At 40.4% G+C, this 26,891-nt stretch overlaps 1 protein-coding gene across 4 annotated transcripts in view; it reads right to left on the bottom strand.

Annotated features, from left to right (window-relative positions):
* The window catches only part of CNTN1 (contactin 1), a 263,071-nt gene that overhangs the window by 93,417 nt on the left and 142,763 nt on the right, over window positions 1-26,891 (bottom strand). For 2 of the 4 annotated variants that reach the window (XM_057491253.1, XM_036889464.2), the window contains 8 exons: window positions 26,010-26,146; window positions 24,620-24,652; window positions 18,719-18,851; window positions 15,136-15,308; window positions 13,331-13,426; window positions 7,646-7,852; window positions 4,520-4,619; window positions 4,179-4,360 (listed from right to left, as the gene is read on the bottom strand). In XM_057491253.1, the coding sequence (XP_057347236.1) occupies window positions 4,179-4,360; window positions 4,520-4,619; window positions 7,646-7,852; window positions 13,331-13,426; window positions 15,136-15,308; window positions 18,719-18,851; window positions 24,620-24,652; window positions 26,010-26,070 (985 nt within the window). In that variant the 5' untranslated portion in view covers window positions 26,071-26,146. Of the gene's footprint in view, window positions 1-4,178; window positions 4,361-4,519; window positions 4,620-7,645; window positions 7,853-13,330; window positions 13,427-15,135; window positions 15,309-17,681; window positions 17,764-18,718; window positions 18,852-24,619; window positions 24,653-26,009; window positions 26,147-26,891 lie in introns of those variants that run through there. The other 2 variants (XM_057491252.1, XM_057491251.1) reach the window with 2 other exon arrangements.

Genomic DNA, 26,891 nt, shown 5'->3' with positions numbered 1-26,891 from the left:
AACTGATTACAATACTATCTCTTCCCTTTTTAGGTATTCAATTTTTTTTCTCACCCCCTCAGGTTTATGTTACCTTCTTTTTGATGTAACATTCATATAGTGGCCATCATATCATCTTACTGTAGGACTAGAAAAATGACTTTGTCACTTAAATACACTTTCATATTAGAAACTAAATATAGCAGCTATAATTGGTGAAATCTATACTTAAGTTTATCTCAGCCTCATCATTTGATTTGATCCACTGATAGCTGAAGACAAATACTAATAATTCCCCAAAGAATGTAATATTTCTAGAGAGTAAGCAAATGAGCAATCTGATGTTTTCATGTATTTATTTGTCTAAACAGATGTAGGTAAATGAATTAATATAAAATAAGGAGGTAGGAGGAGAGACTCCTGAGTGGACAGTAGCATTTTATTCAATTTTCCTTGAAAATTATCATTTTTATTCTGTTCATTTTATGACAAAAATAATAAACATAACGTGTAGGAAGTATTTAATGCCTATAAATAAAAAAGAACAGAAAACATTTTTATGATCTCACCAAACCCATCAACAGTATGTATATATGTATACATATGTATTTTTACAGTACATATAATCTGATTTAGTATACTTTTCACTTACTAGATTTTGTCTTCAATATATGGAGATAACTTTCTAAAATTAAATATTGATAAGTATATTATATTAATTGATAGAGGATTTATGTTGTACACAATCCTGTCAATATACAAAACAGGAATATCAGCACTTCTTGTCTTGGCCTCTCACAGGTGACACGGAGATGTAACATTAAAAATACAATAAGAAGAATAAATAATTGATCAGTCTGACACATTTTATCTATGATTTAATTACCTAACCTTCTGGTTGTTTGATTTTACCAAAAGATAAAAGTTAATATGCCTCAATGGTAAAGGAGAAATAATTTAAATTACCTCCTATAAATATCTGCTCTGTCACCCTGATTCTTCTAAGGAATTAGATATTAGACAGTTCAGAACTCTGTTGAGAATGTGGAATGTAGTTTTCTTACTGTGTTAAACAAAAACAGATCTATAAGCTCAGACACCTGGGAAAGAGTGGTAGTTTTATTTTAAGGATGTAAGTGGTCTAACCAGAATATACGTCCTTTCAAGAGGCCACCCATGTAAACTTGATATGTATTAAGCGAATTTTCTTGGGGTGTTGGGTATATACATGTCTGGGTCAGAATTTTCAGGGTACAGAGTATTTAAAGCAGTGACCATAAATGAGATCACACAGGCAGTGAGGGAAACAGAGAAGAATTTCAAAGACCAATTCCTGAGTGCTCCAATGTGAGAAGGACACGGAGTTAGGAGGAGAACGAGAATGGTGCGCGAGGACATTAACAAAGGGTGGATTCCAGATGCCAAGTACAGAAAGTGAACAGCGGAGAGGGACGGGTGAACTGGGGCAACTGCTTACATCAGGCAACACACAACTGAGAGCTGACTGCCAGCTTCACAACATGGAAGCCCTTGGTGACCATGTAAAGAAAGGTTTCAGTGGGGAGGCAGGAAGGAAAATTCAAAGCAGGATATGCCCTTAAGGAAGAAGAAAATATTGTAGACATTTTTGGAGGGCATAGACAAATCTGTCAAGATTTTTATTACTTTTTAGGGGAGATAAGAGAAATGGAGCAATAGTCAGAATTTAAAAATATATATTATTTCAATGAAGGAGGAAAGAACTCATTTAACACTGATGTGAATGATCCGGTGAAGAGAAAAGAAATTGTTTATGGTACAGGGAGATGGGATTGCTGGAGCAATATCCTTAAGTAGGAGGGGTGGGAGCAGGGCCTACGTGGAGGTGTTGGCCTCAGAGAGCAGCTCAATCTGTGGTAGTAAGAGATACGGGGAGAGACGCAGGTATTGAGTAGATGTTGGGTAAGAGCTTGTGGAAATTCCAGTCGGATTACTTCCATTTTTCTCTATGAAATAGGAAGCCAGGTTATCAGCTGAGAGTAAAGTCGGAGAAGGTGGTGTTACGGGTTTGAAGGAAATCTTAGAGGCATGAAAAGGCCATCTATGAGAGCAGCAGAGTGAGTGGGCCTGGGAAATGTATGACTGCCAGGTGGCACTAAGGGCTCTTTTTTCTTGGTGATTAATGTAAAATGGACTAATCCGCATGGTAGTGTTTTTCTCAAGTCATATATAAGGTCCTGCTTTCAGGCAGTGATACAGGCAGAGAGCTAGAATTCCTGAGGGTTAGCCTCTTGCAAAGACAGTACAACAAAGGGGAGAGAAGTGAGTTAGTTGGGAGGGTGTGCAGGGGAACAATAACGATCAATCACAGATTTAGGAGAAAGGTGGACAGAGGTTAGGGCAAGTGAGCAAAAGTGAAAACATTGTAAGATTCATTCATTACAGTTCCTGGTAGACTCAAAAGACATAGGAATCTGGGTTTCAAAGGGAATGAGCTAGAAAGAAATGGTGTAGTGGCCAGAGAGTGAAAGTTTTGAAACTGAGACTCTGAAGGGATCGCACTTTTCAGGAATAATGAGGTCTGAAGAATGGCAGGGGACTGGACGGCTGAGGCAGGCTGATGGACAAGGTCATCTGAGAACAGGAGTTCAAGGACACTGAGAGGCCAGACTATTTTTAAAAATAATTACAGCTAGGTTGATTTTGATGTTACTATGAATAAAGTCAGTAGTGTTCTAGTTTGTGAGCACTGCCAACAGCAAGAAATTCAGAGAAATGAGGCGGGTTGTTCCAACATAAGCCTGCTAACTGAACGTTCAAGGGCAAAGAGAGGGAAGGTAGTCTAGAGCTGGCCTGAAGTGCGAGGGGGCAGGTATACTGAAGAGTCAAGGTGGGGGGGCCGGGGGGACACCCACGTTTCAGTTAGGGTGAGAATTCAGAGCAGAGGGTGAGAACACAGGGGATCTGATGCCTAGACCAGGTGTCCTAAAGCACAGTGCAAGGCCAAAGGCCTAACCCCAGTGGATTCTATGCAATGGTGGGAGAAGGGCTGCATATGCTCAGCACTGGAGACACTCACCTCACCTCTGTACAGACAGGGGCCCGGGGTCAGGGCAGGGGCCAAGGTCCTGACCCTCCCATAATGCTTTCCCCATCCCGGTATCCACTTCAGCTCAGGCATCATCTCCAGTTTTCCCTATCATGCATCCTCTCAGTGTGGCCAAGATACACACAAGCATGTGTTACTAAGGTTTTATGTAAGCTTCCACATTAAACTCTCATGATTTTCATTATAATTATGTGTGTGTGTGTCTGTATACATAGGTATGTGCATTTACCTGTGTAAGCTTGTATAAATGTATATATAGTATGAATATAATATGAATTCCTCGAGGACAGAGCATTTCCTTTATCTAACTCTACTTGCTCCTATCAGTCTCTGCCTCTGAGTAGACACTGTATTCATGTCCTTTAAATGAATGATCTTGTTGAAGCCTTAGAACTTTATTCCACTGGGACCTGTAAGTTTCACACTATGGAACATTACAGAGATTATTTCAGTCTGAAAAGTTTCAAGTGTTACCTGAAAAACAACATTTTATCCTCCCTAATATAAATTCATTTCAAGGTGTGGATGTCAAACACTTGTACCAAGAAAATTGCTTCAAAGGAAAAAGTCTCCTTAGACCAGTGGTTTTTAAAGTGTGGTTCCTGGATCAGTAGCATCGGCATCTCATAGGGATTTGTTAGAAATACAAATTCCTAGGCTCTGACAGTCCTTCTAACTCAGAAACTCTGAGAGCAGAAGTCAGCAATCTGTGTTTTAACAAGGCAGATTTTGTAATTTTAGGTTTTTTGAGGAATACCAAACTTTGCAAACCAGTGGCTTAGAGCATAGGATCTTCTACAAATAAAAATGCACTGGAAAAAAAAAGTATGAGCAATGGGAACAAAGAGGCTTCACTAACTGTATTTTCTGAAAATAAGATCACCGCTATCGTCCCTTGGTATTACTATGATGCTAATGCTATAAGCTCATAACTTCTAGAATTCATAATTGTGACTTAGTTAGATGTAAAATAAATATGTCATCTTTCTTGCATAATGTAATGTACATCACTGTTTTCAAACTATTCATTATGTACTAACTTTTCGAGTATGGAATTGGCTGTAAATAAGATATTGAGGCAATTTATAGAAAATTAGAAAAATATACCTACCTTGAACATAAATTCTTGCCTGGTGTTTATCCTTTCCTCTAATGTTCTCAGCCTCACATTCATAGGTACCTTCATCCTCCAGCTGAATGTTGAAGATCTTGAGGACAGCCCCGGAGCTGCTGATCTCAGCAGTGCTCGGCATTGGCTCTAGAACCTTCCGCCACCGGATGTCGGGAACAGGACTTCAAATAGGAGACAAGAGCTAAGGGTCCACAACATTTCAAAAGCACTTATTTCACTTATGTTTATGGCTAAACATTTACATCATTTATTTCCTAAAATGGTGGTAGAAAAATTAACACATTTCTACAGATGTTAATGAAAAACCTAAATATACTTACTTGCCCAGCGCAAAACACTCCAACGTCACGTTTTGGCCCATCAGTGCATATATATCCTTGAACTGAACCACGATATCAGCAGGGTATGGTTTCGTTGTTCCTGATGTTAAGAAAAATGCACATATAAGAAAAACCCCCACACCTTAATTCTGCATAATAGAATAGTAGAAATAATAGAATTCCTTTTAATATGGTGATTTTTTTACTCAATTAGAACTGCTTCAGTATGGAAGACTTTTCTCTGTACAAGTAGTGGGAAATATCTGATCATGTCACAAGGCACAGATTTGTGTGTTTTTGTTTTCTACACCCAGTATAGATACAGCATAAGTATCATAAAGCATGTTCAACTCAGATTGGCTCATTCTGACAGCTGTGTGACCAAACTGCCTCGGTTCACCAGAAAAATTCCAAAAGTCTTTGGGGAGCATCAGAAATGTGTAAACATTGTGCTGGGGATCAGGAAGGAGAAAGAAGGAAATGAGGAAGGAGGAAGAGAGGAGAGCAAAAGTGAAAAGGTGAGGTGAGAAAAAAAGGAAGATGGGTCCATGGAGATGAAGGCCGAGTGTAAACTGGTTGAAAAGAGGGGAGGAGAGAGGCAAAGATGAAAAATATTCACTCCAACATCACTGTGCTTATCCATAGAAACAAGTTATTTAGCATAGCAGTACGGAAAGATGTACTCTTCCCTTCATCTTACAGGAGAAGAAATGGACGCAGAGAGGCTAAATACATTAAGATCACAGTGTTGTGTGTACTTTATACTGTAAAGTACTGGAAAGACAAGTAAGTAGATACACTGTAACCTCAAATACAAGCCAAAACAAAAATAAGTGGTCCGAAACAGTGGCAGCCGAGGTCGATTTTTGGAAGCATTGTAGCAGTTAGGGGAATCTCAGGCAAGAAGGGCATTTGGACCAGACCAGTTCAGGTCGAGCGAATAGCATAGAATGACAAAGCTCCAGGCGTGTGCAGGAATTAATGTAAGTCTAGGAAGAATTCCAATCATACTGAAGTACGTGTAACTGAAGATAAGCTTGGACCTCCAATCAGGAGGCTCTGAACTGTGACGTGACGCACTGGGGGGGCAACTTCCTCAGTAGGTAACGACAGATGAGTTTTGGTAAGAGCACTGCTATGAAGTGTACCTTTGGTTTAAGGGGAAGACTTTGTTGGAAGTGTTAAAGGGTGGGGCACGGAGAAGAGAAATACAGAGGCTGTTTCACGGATTCAAGCAAAACAGGTGGGGGCCACGCTAGGGCGCCGCCCCAGTGGGCACAGAGAGAACTGATCTGAGTTACCTTTCAGAGGCAGAAGCAACAGGCCTGCCCTTGGGGCCAGCGCCTCCTGCAGGTGCGGACCGGACTCCAGCTCCTCAGAATCGCTGGGGTCCTGAGCTGCAGGCTCGGGGGGCGCATCCTAGGCCTGCCGAGGGGCATCTCCGGGTTCCCTTCCCGAGCGCTTCCCGAGTGCTCACATACTAACAGGGAACCGCCGGGCGCGCTGTCGTGCAGATGAGGGGGAGAGAGGGACTCAGCGTTAGAGGCGCTCCCCTGAGTCAGCCCAGGAGGAAGGACACCGGGGGAGGAAGCTTGGAGGCGAGGGGAGGGGCGCGTCTGGCACATTCTGAGGTCAACGTCCTGGAGAACCTTCTGTGGGGCAAGAGCCGAAGGGAGGCCGAAGTAAGGCCTGTAAGGGGGAAGTCTTGGAGGTGTGAATTTGGAGCCACCTGCATAGGGTCACCGCTGGAAAAGTGTGAATGGGCGAGAATATCTAGAAAAAGGATTAGAAAGAAATATAAGGAGGGAGGTCTGGTGAAGGATCCTGACGAAACTGGTCAGAAGTGGATGGGAGATGAGGAGAAAGCGGAAGGAATCAGGGAAACGAGGAAAAGAAAGACAAGTTCAACAAAGACAGAAGGGATCGACAGTATCAAAGTTCATACGGAAGCAGGACTGAAAAGTGCCCTCTGAATTTGGCAAATAAGGCGTTGTTTTGGTTCATCTTAATTGTTTGCGCTGAACACAAAAGAATACGCAGAGGGAAGCGAATGGAGGAGAGTTTGAAGACTCAGAACAGGAGGAGGCAGAGAAGCCCCGAAGTGGATCCGACGGGGTGTGAACCAGCACTGGGGGAATTAGCTTGAGCAGGAAGAGAAACTCTTCTTCCACAGAAACAGACAATAATAAATAGAGGAAAGTTTCTGGGGACGAGCAGGAAAGAAAGTTAAGGAACTTTTTACATACTGGCTCCTTTTAGCTCTGAAAAGCAGTGAATGACAGTGTTTTCCAAGATCGTGGAGGAAAAAAGAGCCCAAAGTCAAAAAAGAATTTACGGACTGCCAACCCTGCGACCCTATCCTGGGAAGAGTAAGCAGTGGAGTCGCAGCGATGAGATGACATTTTTCCCTGTTGTCACACACGACAGGGGTGGAGACAGGAACGAGCCGGTCTGTCAACCACGAGAACTGGTTCGGAGCCTTGGCCTCTACGATCCGAGAGGCAGCCGACCGCAGAAGAGCACGCGGAGCGCGCCCACGGATCGGGGTCCGGCCCTCGCAGGAAGCGGTGCATCAGAAGGCAGGCCGTTCACCCGGAGCCCGAGCGGAGGTGCTCACGGGACACGGCGCCACGGCAGGAAGGCCCTATGCTACTCTCGGTAGAAAGGCAAGGTACATACCTATTTGCTTCATGCAAATAGTTCCCAAAATTATAAAAATAATGCGACTGTCTTTTGTTCCAAATTCTGCAATCAGTATAGTTTATTTCGATCTGAGCATTTGTTCCCTTTCATGAACTTCCCATGATGTAGGAATGGCCATGAAACAAAAAGCAGAGGCCGGCGACTCCCACTGTGACCGGTATGTGGGTGACTCGCTAATGCGTGAGTCCCCCGTGCATTCTCTGAACTGCAGGAAACCAGTCCAAACTCAACCACCTGAGAGCGTTTTATGATAAAATCTCCATCAGAAAAGCTAAAGAAGGACCAAGACTTCCAAAGTGTGTGTCCTCATTTGTCCTGACCGAGCAGCCAGCTTCTCTTCCCACTGGGTACTTGTTCTCATTATCGTAAGCACGCCATAAACAGACAACCTTGCAAAAACAGTGTGACATATACAATACTCACGCTCAGGTAGCGGAATGAGTGGGATAAATTTGCTGAACACACTCTTTGTAATAGAAGGACTGGACACAAAGCAGGAATAATTGCCTCTATCGGACGCCTCCACATTTGCAATGTAGAGATTGCCGTTCGTCTGAGACACAAATCTTCGTTTATCCATTGTGATAAACACAGGAAATTCATTTAGAAGCCAGCGGTAGCTAAGGTCATCTAGAAGAAAATATTGTCAACTAAATATGAAGCTCTTCTCCAAAAGCAAAGGTTCTGTTTTCTAGCAACAAGCTGGGGTATAATCTAATCTAGGCTACTGCAGAGCAAGTGTTGGACATAGGCCAAGGCAGACTGCACATTTTCTAAAAGCTACCATATTTTGATTGAATGCATCATACTCAGCAATTTTATCTGTCTTTCTCTCTCAATTATTTTACAGATTATTAATATTCTTACTTCTAGTTCTTTGGTGGGCTAGACTCAACTCAGAGAGGTTAAATATCTTGCTTAGAATTTCATGACTGTTCAGAAGCACTGGGGTTTCGAATCTAGGTCTGATAATTCCAAAGCTCATGACCCATCTTCCCTGCTGCATTTTAAAAACAAAGTAAAGATTTTAATAATACTAAGGCTCTATATCATTCACTTTTTGTATACCTATTTTAAGTTATAGATTTGGAAATGAGTTTACATAAACTATTCTGGCCATAAAAAGTGAAAACCACAGAAACAGAGAAAGTCATTTTACTGACTTTCTTGAATATAGGAAGTACATAGATGGTAACTCTAACCCACAGGAACTTACTCTGGCTACTGGCTGGTCAAGCCAAAAGCTGAATTTCTGCATCAATTTGCTCTTTCTTTTCATACCTTTCTCTATTCCTACCTCCCCTTCCTGCTTTGAGGAGACGCTGCATAGTCATGCACAGCAATAATGCACAAGAGGGAACCATGGGCAATGCATACTTCCCAGTCGCAAAATGATGGATCCCGTAAAACATGACTATGTGAGGACAACTGCCATTAGGATTACAAGGGGAGATGTCTTGGACCAAGTTAGATAGACTTTTACATGTAAGATGGTGGAAGGTCAAAATCATTTTTAAAAGGTAAGAGTCATGACACACCATCCCGACACGGATCAATAAAAGCAACATTTCTGAAACAGGTGTGGACACACACTCTTCATGAAATGTTATTATTTCATTACAATGTTATTATTTAAGCCAGTGAACAATGATATGAAAAAAACATATGCTGGCTTTTTTGAAGATGGTTAATTTTAACATCCTCGCCAGGGCAGGGAGAGACAGATGAGAAGATAATTCACTGAGCCCCTGTGAGAACCGGGTTGGGGTTTAGTTGCCAGAATTGGTTACCAAATTAGTTGTCTTGGTTGTCAAAAGTAAGTCCCATTCTTAAGTCAGAGGTGTGGCAGCTCCCACACTAAACATGGTGCAGTTTTGGCAGCTCTGGTGGGGAGAGAGATTAGATGTTCTGCCCCTTACTCAATTATCGTTGTTCACTGGCTTAAATAATAACATGGCTATAAAATTAATTTTTCATGAAGAGTATGTGCCCACACCTGTTTCAGAAATGTTACTTTTATTGATCCACGTCTGGGATTTCTTTGCTGCGCGAGTCTGGACCGTATCACAGGGAACTTTGTGACGGCCGAGTACGTTGCATGTCTTTGCATAGTTTCACTGCATTGCTTTGAATACATCATTTATCTAACCTTCCTAAATAATTTATATGTCTCCCTGAAATAATTTGAAGTAGTTTAGTGTTCCCTGGATGAGTAATTTGCCAACATGAGGAGATGTTTGTTCTTTCTGTTTAAATTAACCTCAACAGAGCAGAATTTACCTATGCCAATAAAATCACTATAGCTTCTGATTAGTACTTTGACACCCACAGTAAACTTATGTATTAAGCCTGTGTAGAGAGAAATTTATACCCATTATAGTGTGGGCTCGTGGATTCCCTCCTGTGTTTATTTCTGTGCTGAGTTTGTTAGTCTACTAAGATTCATTCATGATTTTATTCAACATGCCAGGAGTCATTTTTCTTAAAAGCATTCCCATTTTCTTACTCATTTTAAAATACATATCTGTATCTATGACCAGGTATTGTGCATTTTGTCAAGAGTATTCACCCTTCAAATGATGGACTTTCTTCCATTATTCTCTCTCTAAATATACACATATATGATTAATATTTTGTGAGACGTAGCAACTTGGTTTCTGATAGATAAATTTCTGGATAGAAAATTATCCAGAAATAAAGGGTTATGTTTCCATTATTTTAGGGTTGAGGAGTTTAGGAAGTCTTACACATTTGTGAACTATTGATTGCAATTCAACAAAACAAAATCTGAACAGGTAAATTTATATTTTTTAATTTGTACGCCCATCAATTTAATGAATACATTTAGTTACACTTTCACTCCCTCCTTCCTCAAATATTTGTTAAGCACTTACTCTGTGCTGGGCATTAGGCAATTAGTTGCATATCCAACATTATTATAACAGAATAATGTTTTATATCCTGTTTATGTGTAATTGTCCTTGATAAATGAGTAAAGTAGTTCAGATCAGAGTTTTTCCCTTTGCAAGAAATGGTACAGCACCAAACCCATAGAAAAATATAACAGATTGTGAAAGATGAGGCTTTCTTCCCAGTCTTTTTCCTGTGCGTAAATGAGTGAGACAGCATTTCTATAATTGAAAACCAAAAATCTTTAGTATAAGTATACTTTATCTACGTTAATAATCGTAGATTTGACATATTAAATGTACTAAATACATTTTATTTAATAATAATCCATTAAAATTACACGTTCATTTTAACACTTTTAAGTACATTATTAAATTTGAAACTTATAATAAGCTCTGTGAAGCAGATGGCACAGAAATTATTATCCCTAAATTTCAAACGAGGAAACTGGCATGTAGATATGCCTAAACTGATCTGACACAGTGATGACTGAATCCGTTTGACAGATCACCAAACAGAGCAATAGGGCTCGACAATCATAAATGGCTTCATGTATGATGTTCTTGGAGGTGCAGAGCCCAAGGTTTCTTTTCACCTTCAACCCCATGAAGCTCTCGACTGCAAAATACAAAGCCTTAGCTTGACTATATTTAGGATGAAGGGGGATTTATGGCATGGAAACCCTCCCACACACATACACTCACATTATGGTTCTGAAACATATGTCCATTCTTATATTTGAATGTAACATGTCTGATGTTCAAAGAGGTTATAATCTCTTAATAACATAATCTGACAGAAGATGAAGGCTGTTTAGATTCTATTCTGTGATTAATAATGTGGCTTAGACGTCCTTGAGAGACCAACTTAGCCTCTGCCCACCCCCTGCCCGTGTAAATGTATGTGTCTCTATCAGGATGACCAGTGTCTGCAGTAACTCATTTGCCTTACCGATTTCAAGTTCTACCAACCTTGTGTCGGTCCGTGAAATCCTTCACTCAGCACTGTAGTGAAGGCGCCACAGGGACCGGAACCGAGGCTTATCTGAGAAAAACCTCCACGCCTGTTCCTTGGCCTCCTCTTTCCCTTTCTGTCTACACTAATTCTCCGGGCAACACAGGCAGTCCTGTGGCTTGGAAAGCAGTTCATACAACAGTGTATCACAACCTGCTGCTGTCTCAGCCGTCGCCCGGGCGTTGTGCCCTACAGGACCCCAGCTCGGCGGCTGCCTTTGGCAGCTGGACAAGCACCTCACTGCACAGGCCCACGTCTGCTCCTCCAGGTAGCGGTGACTCCATTCTTTCAGGGGCTCCTGACAAAAGTCCGGCGCTTCCTTGATGCCTGTGTTTCTCTCAGACCTCACATGAAGTCCACTGCAAGTCTTCTCGGCTCCTCCTTCAAAACATACCTTCACTGCAACCACTTCTTCCCATCTCCACAGCCACCACTCTAGCCCCTCGCATGCTGCCCAGATTATTGCGATACCTCCTTCCCCATCTTCTGGTTTCACCGTTACCCTCCCCTAAGTCTTTTCTTAGAACAGTAGCCATTCTCATCTTTTTTCACACGATGGCGTGTGACTCCTCTGTTCAAAGCCCTCTGACACAAACGTCACGCAAGTAAAAGCCAGTGCAGTGGCTCTGAGTGATGAGGTCCTACACGATCCAGCGCTGGCCTCTCTCTCATCTCATTTCTTACTGCCCCGCCTCGCTCACTCTACTTCAGCCCCCTGGCCTCTTTGACCCCCCTCCCCAGTCCCATCTCAGGCCTTCTCTGGCTGCACCTGCCTGCAATACCCTACCCTCGGATACCTGCACTGTGAGGGTCTTCATTTCCTCAGGCCTTCAGTTCAAGTTACCTTCTCAGTGATACACATTCTGAAAGTTCAGCCGTCCCCTCATCACTCACTCTCCCCCTTCCCTGCATTAACTGTCTCCTTAGCGCACATCTGTCAGCATCTGACACACGCCTGTTAATCACACATCCTGTCTGTTGTCTGTCTCTCCCAGCAGCAGGTGGGTACGTGGCTCTTCTGTCTCACTCCCTGAGGCATCCGTGGGGCATGAACAGTGCCTGGTACATGAGACGTGAGTGTCACAAGAGACCCAGTGAGAGTGACTGAATGGAGCCCATCCAGTGCCGAATACAGTCAAATGCAGTCACTGATTATTTATGATCATTTGCTTTGTTTGTGGGAAATACCATGGAGATGAGGGGACTTTTTTCAAACAGTTCCAGCAGTTCTTCAAAGAAAAGACTATATTCTCATTGAAAGGTTGTTACAACATTTTGAACTCATGTGTTTCTCTTACATTTATTAACAGTCTTTCTCCTACAGTGACTGAAATTACCAATATTTGACATGTAAGCAGAATGTATTTATATAATTGGAACAGAATATATATAGATGTGTGTATGATTTTACATACGTTCTGTATTAATGCATTCCATGAAAAATGATTTATAATAGCTTGTTATTGTTAATTCTCTATGGAGGTATTTGAAGTCAAATTTATGGCATACTATAAGTCTACAAAGCATCTCTCTCCCTGTGAAAAGTGGTATTTACATATTTTTTCAAGGGGATATTTGGTAAAACAAATGAAAATTAGTGTAAGTATAAGAAGTGTTCATCTTTTAATTAGCATGCTGGTGGCTTTTACTTCAGCCATATCAAACTACAGAAAACACGTTCAAAGGTTGAATCTTGTTAGAGATGACACTCAATTTAAGCCCTTTACTAAACTGGATGATTCTTCTTGAAGATCAGCAGTCCTAAAGAGATTAATAATTTACTATGTCGTTACCCCTTTCTAACATTTAATTACAGTTCACAGCATATTGCAGATGTTAATTATTAATAAAATGATCGATTATATATCACTCTTTGGTACCATTTTACTTCAAGAATAATTTATAAAATATCTATTATATTTTCTCCTGTGTAACAGGAACTTTAATGTGGACATAATCCAATGTGTATATCTGCTTACAAACCAAAACGTTCATAGGTCTCTAGTACTAGGGCCAAGCGACTATGAGTCTGGAAGCTTCTATAACCACAAGTAAATGATGCATTACAAGCTTGGGCAAATATTGAGTCTTATTTAATCATAAATGTACCATTACTGTTAAAAAGCTTAGAGCTTGCTCATTTCATTTCATAGATGCTTACCGTCACAGAGAGACTCAGTTTACCTGGAAAATGGTACGGAGGGTCACAGAGAAGCACCATTCCTTTCCCCTCCTTCACTCTGACCTCAGGGCGCTCCTCAGGTGGAAAAGGATCGAGATCTAATTGTGCAAGAAGAACAACATTCACTGTCTGGTGAACAGATAGAGATTTTCATTAAGGTTTGTTCACCTTTTAGCTACTAACTCACTTTTGGATATAATACCTCCCAGTTACTTTTGTGAAGCCTAGGAAAGTACATTCCCTGGGCTTACATGCTGGGATTTGCAAACATTATAAACGAGTTTTGTGGTGAACTCCAGCTTGCATGAGTATTTTGAGAACCCTAAGATCACAAGTATCCTCAACTTTTGCTTCAAATTTAGAAAGAATCTCAGTAAGGGGAGCTGGAAATATCATGGGCTCAGACAAAACCAGGAGTCTGCTAGAGAAAACAAGTAAGGGGGAATTACTTGGAGTAATGGACTCATTTCAGAGGCATATTTCCCTTCTGGAGAGATGACTCCACGTGGAGAAGGAACAGGCTGGAGGGCGGGACCCCCGCCGAGGAAAGGCGACGGCCACGCATCTCTGCTCCTGCGCAAACCCTGGTGCTCCTTAGCCCTCACTTCCCTCTTCTCTGTGTATTTGCAAATCACATTCTGGAACAGCACTATCTGAATCTCCCTTTATTTTACTGGTGCTCGTTCCGTTTCAGTCCTGCCTCATCTCCGGTTCCTTCTCTGAGACCAGTTACAGAATCTACTTCTCTCAACATATTTCTCTATCTGAAAAGTCATCGTTCTAATCGTTACCTTTTTGCAGGGAATCCCTCACATCTGCATGCCTAGTCCTGGGCCTCACCTGAATGCCACCCCCATCCTCAGATACCTAGATTTCCACATGGGTGACTTAATGTTGCCACAGTCGCTGCCTGTGAAGCAGCCGTTTAGATGCTTCCTCTCATTCTTCAGGATGGTTTCCCTTGCGCCCATGTATTTGTAAAGAGAGCAGAATGTTTCTGCCCTTTGACTAGACTTTCCTTAAATATTTCGAGTCTTTTTCTCTTGGGCGCAATGCAGTCTCGATGATTTCTTCAAAGATTGTATTACGTACATTCCCCGTCACCACCCACACTTAACGGGCCAGCTCTCCCGACCCTGTCTCGCTCCCTTCTGGAAATCAGTGCGACATGAGGCCTCGCAGAGCATCACTGTCACCCTGTAACCCATCGTGCGAAAGACTCCAGTGCTGTCTTAAAACACCGCCTCCTGAAGATCTAGTCCAACCCCTCTCCCAGCGAATGCTTTCTCCCAGAACAACCTCTAACTTTTTAGTCTACCATGGTATTTCTCCAATACTTTTCATTATTGCCCCTATTAATTAGGAGAAATTTTTCAAACTTAATTTAGCTCAATTTATTCTTAATCAAAGAAATGAAGAACTAAGGGATTAGATTTTGTTGGGTAAAGTTGAGCTTTGGAGAGACAGGAATTGTTAAGATGGTTTTTCTCTGCAAGATCAATTTTCATGCCCTTGAGGGTCATACCACCCCACTGCAAATGCATGGCTCAGCACTTCCATTGAGGCTAGTTTTTAGAAAGTCTTCAAGATCCTTCAGCACACAGCCTTCGTTTATTGTCCAATACCTTCCAGGATGCTTTGCTCTCTTGACATTTTTCTCCACACCAGTAAGGCCGTCCTCACCTGCGGGCCCTTACTCTCACTCCCTCTTCACCCTGACTTCTCTTCTTACCGAACTTTTAAATGCCAGCATCTAATTTCTACTTCACCTACTACACTTGCCCTTTTCAAAATTACGATTACTTACATCCAAAACTCAGGGTGGCTTCAGTGCTTCTGACCATCCCGTAGTTATTGGATGCTAAACAGTAGTAGATTCCAGCGTCTTTCTGCTTGTCAGGGTTGTTGATAACAAGGTTTCCTCCTACCATACTGTACCGATCACTGGTCAGATCAATATCCCCATTATTCATTCTCCACCTGGGAGAAAAAAGAAATAAATGTCACATCAAAGGTCAGGCAGACTACAAGCAGTGTACACGGCTATCATTCTAAAGTAATATGAGTAGCGCTCCATGTGAGGTCAGATGATTAAGTAGATGACTCAGAGAAGTATTTCTCTGGATCCTGTAATTCCACGTCTTTGGGCTCATGAATTACAATTTAGCTCTGGCACAGAAAGGTGAATGTTCAAATGCATGAAATATTTCCATTTTTCATGAGGCATCCCAAAAGACAAACATGTCATTGAATTTCATTACATAAATTGGTTTCTTAGCAGATATACGTGGATTATAAATGACAAGCATCTATGCACTAGTTTCATGTATATCTGCACCTGTTGTATGCGATACCTAAAGGCATTGCTCTGACAGAAACAAAATATAAAATAGTAATATCTGATTCTAAGCATCCAAGTCATTTTTCAATAAAACTAATTAATTGAAATCAGGGTTCTACTCAATAAATGCCACATTCTGACCACTAGAGGTCGATCACACAATTTGAAAATGATAAAAGTAATTTGGTCTTTTGCTTCCAAAACACAAGTACACTACTGCAGGTAAATTTTATAAATACTGTGTTAAAAATACACTGACTAGAAACAGGAATCTAACTTTCTTGATGCCATTACAAAAAGAATGCATGTAGACGATAGTTTCCAATTAAGCCAATTACCTGCTTAAATTCATCATCATCTCGTACCAGGTTTAACCCTAGGGCTCCATATCTTCAGCAATGTCATAGACAAGAGCTGTGGTCAGACAGCGGGCTCCGACCCACGGCTCATTGCCTGGCACATTTCTGACTAGGGTCAGAATCTTGCCAAAAAGCCCTAGTAATTTTAGAATATATTTTATAAAGTCAAATTACTGTAATATTTTTATTTTTAATTTTTACAATGTAGGAGGTGATTTAAAAGCAAACACAGAAAACTGCTTTTGCATTTTGAAAACCTACCAGATTCCAACCCAATGAATAAATCCCCTCTCCCCCACTGCCGGCAGCATTTCCCTGTGTGAACCATCCCGTTAAGGAAGTGGCTCACCACTTGCTGAGGCAATAGGTTTCCTTGTTGAGCAATTCTAATTGTTACCTGCTTTTTCCTGTTATATTGACTCCAAATTGTTATTTATTGGCTTAACTACCCTCAGTGGATCTGATTCTGCCTCTGATGTCATAATGATTAAGTTTTGCTGTGTTTAGGTAAGTTCACCTGTCTATCTTATTTTCAGGAATGCACACCATCGTCATAATCCTTTTCACACAATGATTTTACCAGAGTTCTTTTTATGTTTGGGGGTCAAAGCAAAATGCCGAAAGCCTCAAGGCAGGTGAGCAGAAGGTAAAATTCCCTGTTGTACCTTCCAGGATGTTGCCATGAATAAGACATTATCGGAGACCATGCCATAAATATAAAACTACTGTGAGTGAGAAACTGCATGATTACCAAGGTTAGCATGGCTTGCTCTGCATAGTAAATACATTTTAAAACTTCAAATGTTCTTTTCCATCATCAAGCTGTGTCATGAGCTGACTTTTTTCTCCTCTTTTTTTGCTGTCGAACAGACTGCTTTCATAAGACCTCAGCTCTCCACATGCACATGTGCACAGTCAGACCACACTCCCCCTGGGGGCTTTGGGGCTCCTACAACCTATGGGAGGAAGGTGGTGATGCATTTGCCAAGACAAGTGTTGCTTCTGTTTTTGCTTTTCTAATTTTGGTAAGAACACTTTGCAGGATATCTCCTTACATGAGGTTTCCCAAATTGTCAAACACACAGAGACAAAGAAGAAACTGGTGATCGCCAAGGACTGGAGGGGAGGGAGGAAGGGAGGTGCTCCTGCAGAATCTTAGTTATGCAAACCTTTGCTCCTTACTGCCTCTGGGGGAGGGGAGGTGACAAGGAGACACTACCTGAGAACAATCTCTTGTTTTGTCACCTCCATGCCAGCCTGGAGGCCCATTTGCTAAGGTTCCGTGTATATACATCAAGGGCAGAGTGCACAGTGTAAGTCACCAAATAGCTTCTGAAATGCTATTAACTTATGTAGGTAGATACACACAGAAAAAAAGTGTATGTGTCATTGAAAGTCATGAAACCTGCGTTTCAGTCCTGGATCTGTGATTCACTAGCTCTGGAGCAATCTACTTATTCAGGACCAGGTTTCCTCTCTGCCAAATCACGTGTTTGGTTTAGTCTCCTCTACAGCCCCTGTGAGTCATCATACTATCATGTCCGTGACAATGTACATAAACTGCTACTACGTATGGCTTAAGGGTAGAAATAAGTCTAACCCATCAAATATTTTCAGAACAAATGTATTATTTATAATTTATAAAATACCTACTTATTTTGCAATCCCATGCATGAAATTGAAACAATAAAAAAACATTTCAAAAGGATGGTGATTTTGTACCTAAATTCATCTAAATTCTTATTTTATTTTATGAGTGATTTTATAATTACAGCCAGAGGCAAGAGAAAATGAGTTCAATTGGACTTAAATGGGAGAAGGGGTATTCTTTGTGATAACAACTTTTTATAACAATAGAAAGTTATTTTTCCATCTAGGAAAAACAATACTTTTAAAATCAGCCTTGTTGAATGACAACCTTCAATTACATCAGCTGACATGAACATGCTCAAGCTCCAATTTTCTCATCAATCACTTGTTTTGTCTTCACGGAACCATTTCACAGGTAAAATTTAAATCCATTAGCATTTGGTTAATTTCTGAATCTCATTATTTACAACATAAACTGCTAGCATACTTTCCTGGACCATCTGAAGTAGGAAAACCCATTACTTTTTATAAAGTTATCTTAGATAAGATGAATAAAAAAACAGAAAGATACGTTTATATAGATAGTCCAATAGCTAAAGGCATTTAAGAAATTTGCTGTATTGTCTGGAATACAGATTCGAAACCATTGAAAAGAGTGGTGCTTTCTAGAATTCTCTATGCAAGCTCTTTAAATGTGTTTAATACAGAAATACCATCCATCGTCTGCAGGTATGAGTTATCAGGTCAAAGCATACAAGAACATTTTATCCTCAAATGTGTGCATTTATAACGTGCATGATTTTCATGCTTAGTAGCATGACTTCCACTGGATGGTTTTTAAGTGGAAAACATCGAATGGCACTGGCATTACCTGTGTAGGAAATAATGTTAATTCTTGCACATATTTAAGGGAACTTGCTTTCTATTTGGACATTAAACAACTTTATTTTAATAACTGAAATGCCAATATTTTTGTTCATGTCCCTGGACTTGGTAGGAAGCCTCATATTACAGCTTTCTCTATCAGTAAAGGGCGGTAGACGCAGATCTGCAGTCTGTGGTTGGTAACCCACTCTGTCCAGAGCAGTGAGGTACGTTACTTGTAAGCTGGGAGCGGGCTGGCTCGGGCCCTGCAGTTCAGCGACACTTTCCCTTCTGGTGATTCCTCTGGGTAAATGGTATTAATTGGCTGCTCTTCAAAGATCGGTCCAAATCCTTTATCTTCCTCTGAAACTACAAGAAAAACAAAATTTTTAATATAGTGCTGCTTTATAAGTGAAAAAATCTGGATACATTATTTTAAAAGTTCTGAAAGATATGTCAGAAACACAGAATCTCCATTTTCATTCAAAAAAAGATACTTGTCCCTATAATTCTGAGCACGATATTCAGGTTCTTCACATAAATTTCTTTTCTGCCTGTCTCTTATTATTCTTCCTGAAGCACCCGGCCTGTTCACCGACTTGCATTTCCTCAAAGAAGCCATGCTTTCACGCCTCGAGCCTCTGCACATGGTTTTCCTCCTTCCGTCGTCACCAGATCGCTTTTCTCCTCCTATCAAAATCTGCATGGTCTTTTATGACTTCGCCATAGAGTCGGTTACTTTGGGAGGCCACTTCTTACCTCCTAGCTTCAGATGGTCCTCGTTTGTGTGCGCATAACTTCCTCTATAGTTTATGGGACTTAACTCGCATGGGGTGACTCCTGATGACAATTCTCTGCTCAACGACACTGCAAACGCTTGGAGAAAGGTGGCTATGTCCATAATCTTTGCACACCACTCTCCTAGCTGGCTGTCTAGCACTCTGGAACACAAGAGGTGCTTAATGATTGCTGAACAAGAGAATGGATGAATTCCTAGATTTTTCTGGGGAACTTGGTCTCTTTCCTGAATTGGTTCTTGTCTGTTTTTTTTTTCTAAACATGCGACCAACACCGGTACTCAGCAACACAGAACAGTCTAATAAACGAAGCGTATGGATAGGAGCTCTGAGCAGCTGGTTTAAAGTCCATCACAAACATACCCACAGTGGGAAGCACCTGTTCACGGCAGCTGTCCTCTCTGGAAGGGAAGAGTGACACCTGACAGCAGGAGGAGAGAATCAGTCACGTGGCATCAAGGTGTACCATTTACAGAGCACAGAAAACAGCCGTGTGCCCGACGGAATGAACGCTGAGATGCGTAGCTAGAAAAGTGGAAAACTCTGACATGGGATCATTAGACTGTCTCTCCTAGATCAAGGCTATGGTTCACTCGCCCAATTTACTTTTTAAGAGAGAGTTTAAGGCCATGTCATGCAGACGCTGCATCTGCTCCGACGTCAGCCCTGAAGGTGAGAGCTTTGCCTCAGCGTCCCTTAACGATTGATTTCATTACTTCATTTAAACCTTGCCTCACTACTGTTCACAGTGCCTTTGGAAAAATTATTTAAACTCTCCAAGCCTTGCTATCACTCCTTATAAAACACGGATAATAATAAAGCCCACCTCATTAGATAGTTCAAGAATTATTTTGAGACAATGCACGTAAGTGTACTTGGCTTGAAAAATCAATAAATCCTGGTTTTTCCAACATTATCCTAAATTTGCCAATCCTTTCAAAATTAATTTTTATTATTATATTATGCATCTATCTTATCTTTTGTATGTGTGTAAACATACACATACACAACATACATATGTATATACTCCTAAAGCTTCTAAAAGCCAGGGGCCGAGTTCTATTCATTCTTCTCAGAGGAACCAGAGGAATTGAGATTTAGCCCCAGAAATGTACTTTTCTAGCTGTTGTTTCATGCCGCCATTTGTTCTACATGGTGATGATTGTATCTATATTTTAAAAAGAAAGGAAAGGAGTGTGTGCCCTGGGCCCCCTGGGTCTACTGCAACCACAGGTACCATCTCGAATGTGAGGGGTTCACAGAAGCCTCTGCTAATGAATTTGAAAGTCCTGCTCCGAGCTGTGTCTACACCCACATACACTCCTTGAGGTTGTAAAACTGCAAATGCACGTAACGTTTTCTGCTTCACTTCTAGTAATTCTCCTGATGATGCTCAATATTTATTGGCCTTTCAGGATGTAACAGGATACCAGGGAAAGTGAGAAATGGATCCCAAATCCCTGACAGCTACTAGAGACATTTGGATATGGAGTCGAGATTCTCCATCTCTGAAAGAAATGGCCGCGTGTTTATCGATGATAAAAATCATATGCTGTTTTTCTTCCCACATGGACAACTTCTTCAGCTCTTCGTGAGTCGCTCCCATTTGCACAGCTTTTCTGACTGAAGTGATTTAGAAACATCTGCTGATCTGGAGACTGCTGTTTCTTCCCAATTCACATGAAAATGCTTAAGAAGACCAGCAGAAATGGGTAATTTGACCAATATATTTATATTCTCTTCTTCAAGGCAGGATCACTTCTATGTCAACTCTACCCCCGATGAGTAATGATTTTAGAGTGAAATTTTCAAACAGTTTTTTTAAAATTTAAATAGACTAAATAGCAAAAATAAATACTACTTAGAGGAGTTTAAAGCTCATAAATATCTTCTAAATACACTGTATTTATAGGACAAGCATGATTATGCCATTACTATTATTACCAATGGACAAGAGTATAAGATTAAAGAAGAAATGAATGTCCAATGCAATTATATGTGTATTTAAACAGAAAACTACTGATCTGCACTGGACTTTCCTGCTATTTTATTTCTTCCCCTTATAGTTTTTTCTCACTGAATAACACAGAAAGTAAAGGGAGAATTATTTTTGTTTTAGATTAGCCTGGGTGAACATTGGTCCTGAAATAGCTACATTTCTTTTTCAATGAAAGTAAGGTAAAAGCAAACCTTGATTGAGAAAAGCCTCTAAATAGATATTTACTCTCCGATATTTAATTATTAATTAAATATCTGAATATTCACGTCAAGCATATATTTCATTTAAAAGCTAGTCACATAGGCTATTAGGAGAGTGGTAAGGTAATAGCTAAAAGAGTTTTGTACATGCAGGATAACATACTGGAGAGAACTCTTTCATTTATGAGTGAGGGGGAAAAAAATCTCAATTTCAGCTCACCTAAGCGATGTAGCAGACATTGCTAGCTGCCTGACCAGTGCCTGCCCTCCCTTCCTACACTGATGACCAAGCTCAGATTCGCTCGAGGATCAAGCCCGCCACCCCAGGACTCTGCAGTGCAGACTGTCTAGGATCAATGCCATTGTATCACTCCCTCCTATGAGAGGACTGGTGGTAAATGTGTGACCGGCTCTGGACATTGAGGTGTTTGGAGATCTACTGAAAGGTATCTGGGAAAGGTCTCCTTGTTTTTAAAAACCCAAAGATACAAAGGAAAAACAAACCCTCTTCACCTGTAGATGATGTCGGGCTATATGGAATACCTGAAACTTCAGCCCTGCTTCCAGCAGGTCAAAGTTGACCAACGAGTTAACGTGTGTACCCTGGTGCCATGGACATGCTAGTTCTGGCCGAACAGTGCTGTGAAAGTCTTTCCATAGTAGGTTCAAAAGAAATGATGGGTTGGAGAATTAAAGAGAGCAAGCATCCTTCTGTGTGTGGGTTCGAAGGAATAGTTCTGAAAGAAAAGAAAGGGAGCCTAGCCACGGGGTGTGGGGTCAGCAAAGGGATGATCTTTTTAAATGAGAGAAATCGCTACCGAGTGTCTGTCCACTGACAGCGATGATCGAGCCGAGAGGGAGAAGCAGGTGATGAGGAAACACAGGGGACAATTTCTGGAGTGATGAACTTAAACGGGCCGTGTGGGATCAGGACCTGGGGTGCACGGGCAGGGCTTGGCACGTAAGATCATCTGTGACATAAGCAGGAAGACAGAGTGTCTGAGCACAGATGTAGGGGGAGAGTAAGGCGGCAGGCCGTGGGCGTCTCCTCGGATTGCCTCCGACGTCTCTGTGCAATAGGAAGCAGAGTCATCAGCAGCAAGTCAGGATGGGCAAGAAGCCGCTGGAATTTTGCCGAGAGGGGGAGCAACTATGACAGGTCCTAGGACAGTGAGAAAATGAATTCGCTGGGGAAACTGAGTGTGTCTGCTGGGCAGTACCAGCGTCAGCTTGAAATGAGTAGTCACGGATTTGAATTGCGACCAGTCGGCATGGGGGGGGGGGGGGTTGTTTTTCCTTAATGCCTATTAGCTGGGTGATCAGATGAACTTGGGAGCATGTGGATATTTTGTAACTCTTTCCTCCTCAGGAATTCACGGTACTTTTTACTTAGGGTAATGTTATGGGTTGATTGTGCCCCCACAAAAAGATAGGTCAAACTCTTGATCCCTGGCACATCAGAATGGAACCATATTTAGATACAAGGTCTTTATAGCAGTAATCAAGTTAAAAATGTCGCCTTAAATGGGGTAAATTTGGACACAGGGACTGGCATGCACAGAGAGAGATCACGTGAAGGGACACAGGGATAAGGCCACGTGGACATGGAGGCAGATGGTAAGACTTATGCTACCACAAGCCCGGGGATGTCTGGTGCCGCCAGAAGCCGGAAGAGGCAAGAGGAAGCCTTCTGCAGGCTTCAGAGGGTGCACGGCCTTGACAGCACTTTGGTCATGGACTTCTAGCCTCCAGAACTGTGAGACAACACTTCTGTCGTTATTAAAGCTCATAATAAACTGCTGAACTTCAATGAACTAGGCTGTCCCAATTTATTTGACAATGAAGTCCTTTTTAAAATAATTCCTACAAACATCTTGCAGAACAAGTTGTTCTTCGAAATACTTGTATTAATACTGACCTTACACAGCCTGTATTTCCCTACCTCTGTACTTTCATTTCTTTCACACCCTCTACTTAGAATTAGCTCCATTGCTAACACTGAAATACTTCAAGGCTCCCTCTCTTACCACCTACCCTCATTATTGGCCATTCCTTAATTCTTCATAGTGAATCTTTTAAAGTGCACATTATATTGCTCTTATATATTTGTTACCTACTTATCTCATTCCCGGGTATATGGTAAGGTTCTTGAAGTCAAGATCTTACTGATCTTTACATGGCGTACATGTAGAGATTCCTGACTCACAAGATAGAAAGAGAAGTGGCTGTGGTGGAATTCAGGCTAAGGTCTGCCTTTCCCCGAGTCCTCACAGCCACCTACTAGCAGAAGCTCTGACAGGCTCCAGCACGAATACCCTTGACGTGGCATGCGAGCTGGCATCGGTCGCTCAGCAGTTCTTCCCAGTTCTTCGTTCTCCTACCACTATGCAGTGGCTTTCGTGACTTTTTCCAGTCTTACTATGATCATCGAGCATCGGCTATGTCAGTCACCGTACTAGAAGCTATCATCACATTTTCTTCAGTCTTCATAAGAACGCCGTGATTTTTACGTATTGGTAAGTCGAGGCTCATAGAAGTTGCATAATTTGCACAAGATCACATGGCCTGCGAAAACCAGACTGAACATGCGAATCCAGGTGGGTCTCACATTAGACTCTATTTTTTCCAGTATACCAAGCTGCCTCTTTTTCTGGCAAAAACTATTCTACCTCAACAACTAAGCAGAATCACTTACATTCAATAACACACAAACAATAAAATTTGCAACATCTTTGGACTCCTAAATAAACAGAATCTCCAGGTTCCACAGTCTAGTCTTCTTTCTCACCAAAATATAAGAAACTTCCAAAAATTAGTTAGGTGTTTATATTATTTAAAATACTGCTTTAAAATTTACTGGCATAGGATTGTTACAGAGCATGCAAGAAAAATCACAAGCCGCATGGAATGTTTTCCACCTGCTACAATCCTCTAACAGGATATTTGTGCTGTATTCATTCATTCATGTTGGCAATCAAACAATTTGTCTTATGACCCCACATAAATCATCTTACAAAATTTCCAAGTGATCTAACATTAACCACTTGCCTTTAAGTTTAGAGAGTTAATAATCTAAAGCAGAGATGAACTATGAGTCATTTGAGAAAAGCTACTTTTAAAATGTATTTTTCATCAACCTACCTCCATGGCCATACCTTCTGTGCCAGGTGAACTCTAAAAATGAAAGAAGAAACCATTTTAATTCCAAAACAGCAATTCAAGTTGTGGTTTGAAGACATTACTCAAGTACCTGAGCTACTAGTTGATGAAATTAGAACCCTAGTCCTTTATTATTAAGGTTGACAGAACCCATTTCTGCAGATATTTATTTCTTATCTTTGCATATTATAGCTATAGCACTAACACTTGTGGTCAATAGAAGTAGCATGAATTTTCAGTACTAATAAGATTATTGTTTATCTTATTCATAAAAACAAGATAGCCATGATAACCTACCATTAAAAAGTTTATTACATTTGCATACTATATGTATAAACATGTATGCAATTATATGTATGTGTAATCACTATGGTCATATAAATGTTATTAAAATTATTAAGTACTGATAAATTTTGGGGGGATTCTGAAGTTATCATAATAAAAATTACTCCTCAAAATAAAACAGCATTTTTATTTCCTTAATAATAACAAGATGTCCATCAAGTTCATCACTAAAGAATCAATGGTGATTGACAGATGAAGGAATGAGATCCCTCTATGTCTGGAACTTAATAGCAATTCAAAAAGTACTTACTGGGTTAAGGTAATTGAGTAAAAAGTATTACGAAAATTTGATGGTTAGAAAACATGCTGTTTTCAGATAAAAACACAATGCAGCTCTCCTTTTAAGAAGTATTTCTGAATCCTTCATATTTGTCTTTGAAAGAGAGAGATACAGTATCTGTCCTGAAACTTGAGCAGTTTCAAAACTGCTTCGTTATTATAATGTCCTTATGTATATTGCAGATTGCTTTAAAAATGTTTTTCATAAGACTGACCAGCTAGTAATAAAAATTAAATTATATTAACTAATATAGAAAGAACAAAGGAAACAAATGTTTAAAACCCATTACTTTCTAATTATTTTACTACATTTTACTTTCATTTATGCCATTGAGGTCACTTAAGCCTTGTGTATCTATATGGTGAAAATACTATATAATGGTGAGTTGTTATGTACTTTTGCAACAGCACATTAAATGATTTAAATTTGTCAAGATTGGCCATAGCAGTAACATTTACTCCCCAGGAATTTACAAATGCTACACAGCAGGGATTTTTTTCCCCCAAAGATCAAGATTTTAAACTTTACCAGCACACAATTACTTAAGATTGAGTAAATCTCATGAAATTTTGATTGAAAGTAAAAAGAAAATAGGGTTAACTTTAATATTTATTAATTTACTTATCTGACCCAGATGTCAAAATAAAGTATTCATTCTAACTTCATTGTAATATATTTAATAAAGTGAACATACATGTTGATTACATTGACATAATTCATGGAGAATACGCAAAGGGTGTTTCTTACCTGACAGACAGGTTGTAAAAGATAGTATCACAAGGTGACTGACTGGCAACCACATTTTCATCTTGTGTGCAGTACAGGTTAGGTTCAATTTTCCAAAAAAAGCTTTAGCTTTATAGCAGTTGAATAATGTTAAACACCTACATCAGGAAAAGAAGAGATGAAAAGAAAGAAAAGAAAAAAGACCAGAAAAGGCAAGAAGCACAGGAAAAGGAAAGAAGGAAGGGAAAGTGCTCATCATTTGTGGTCAGCATCATCAATCCTATTTTATTTTAAGTTTCTTGTCTGTAGAATAAGTTTTAGTTTATTTAAACACTTCTGTAAACGCCATGTTGTATGAAGCACCACATCTGCCCTCCGAGGGCCATCAGCTGCCTTCTAGGATTGATGCTGTTATGAATGTGAACGAGTTACTCAGTTGCTGTGCTTTAACTTTTAACTCTAACAATTGAGTATAATAATTCACTTTCTACAAAGAACACAGTTGTAAACATTTCCATTTGATCATTTTAAGTGAAGACCACATTTAACTGAAGAGCTGGTAAAAGATTCAATTAAAGATATGTTTGTGTAAGAGCTTTGTAAACTTACAGACATTATGCAAGGGTGATGTGTTAGCATTATCTGTTGGTGGTTTGTGGAAAATTTTTGTCAGAAATGCTAACTTTTAAATGTTAAAATATACTAATAATATATTCGTCCCTCTTCTCCTTCACTTCTTTCATCTAATCATTCAACAAAAAGTAAGTAATTAATTGCTCCTTATGCATCAGCAAGGGAAAAATCTAGGCTTTGTGGGGCCAGGTCTTTAAAAGCTGGACATCCATCTTTAAGGACAAGAAGACAAAATTACTAATGTAAACTAAGCCACAGAACTATGCAGTA

The sequence above is a fragment of the Manis pentadactyla genome, chromosome 14, assembly GCF_030020395.1.
Source record: "Manis pentadactyla isolate mManPen7 chromosome 14, mManPen7.hap1, whole genome shotgun sequence".
NCBI lineage: Eukaryota > Metazoa > Chordata > Mammalia > Pholidota > Manidae > Manis > Manis pentadactyla.
The sequence above is the reverse complement of the archived record's forward strand: the minus strand, read 5'-3'. Positions and strand labels throughout refer to the sequence as shown.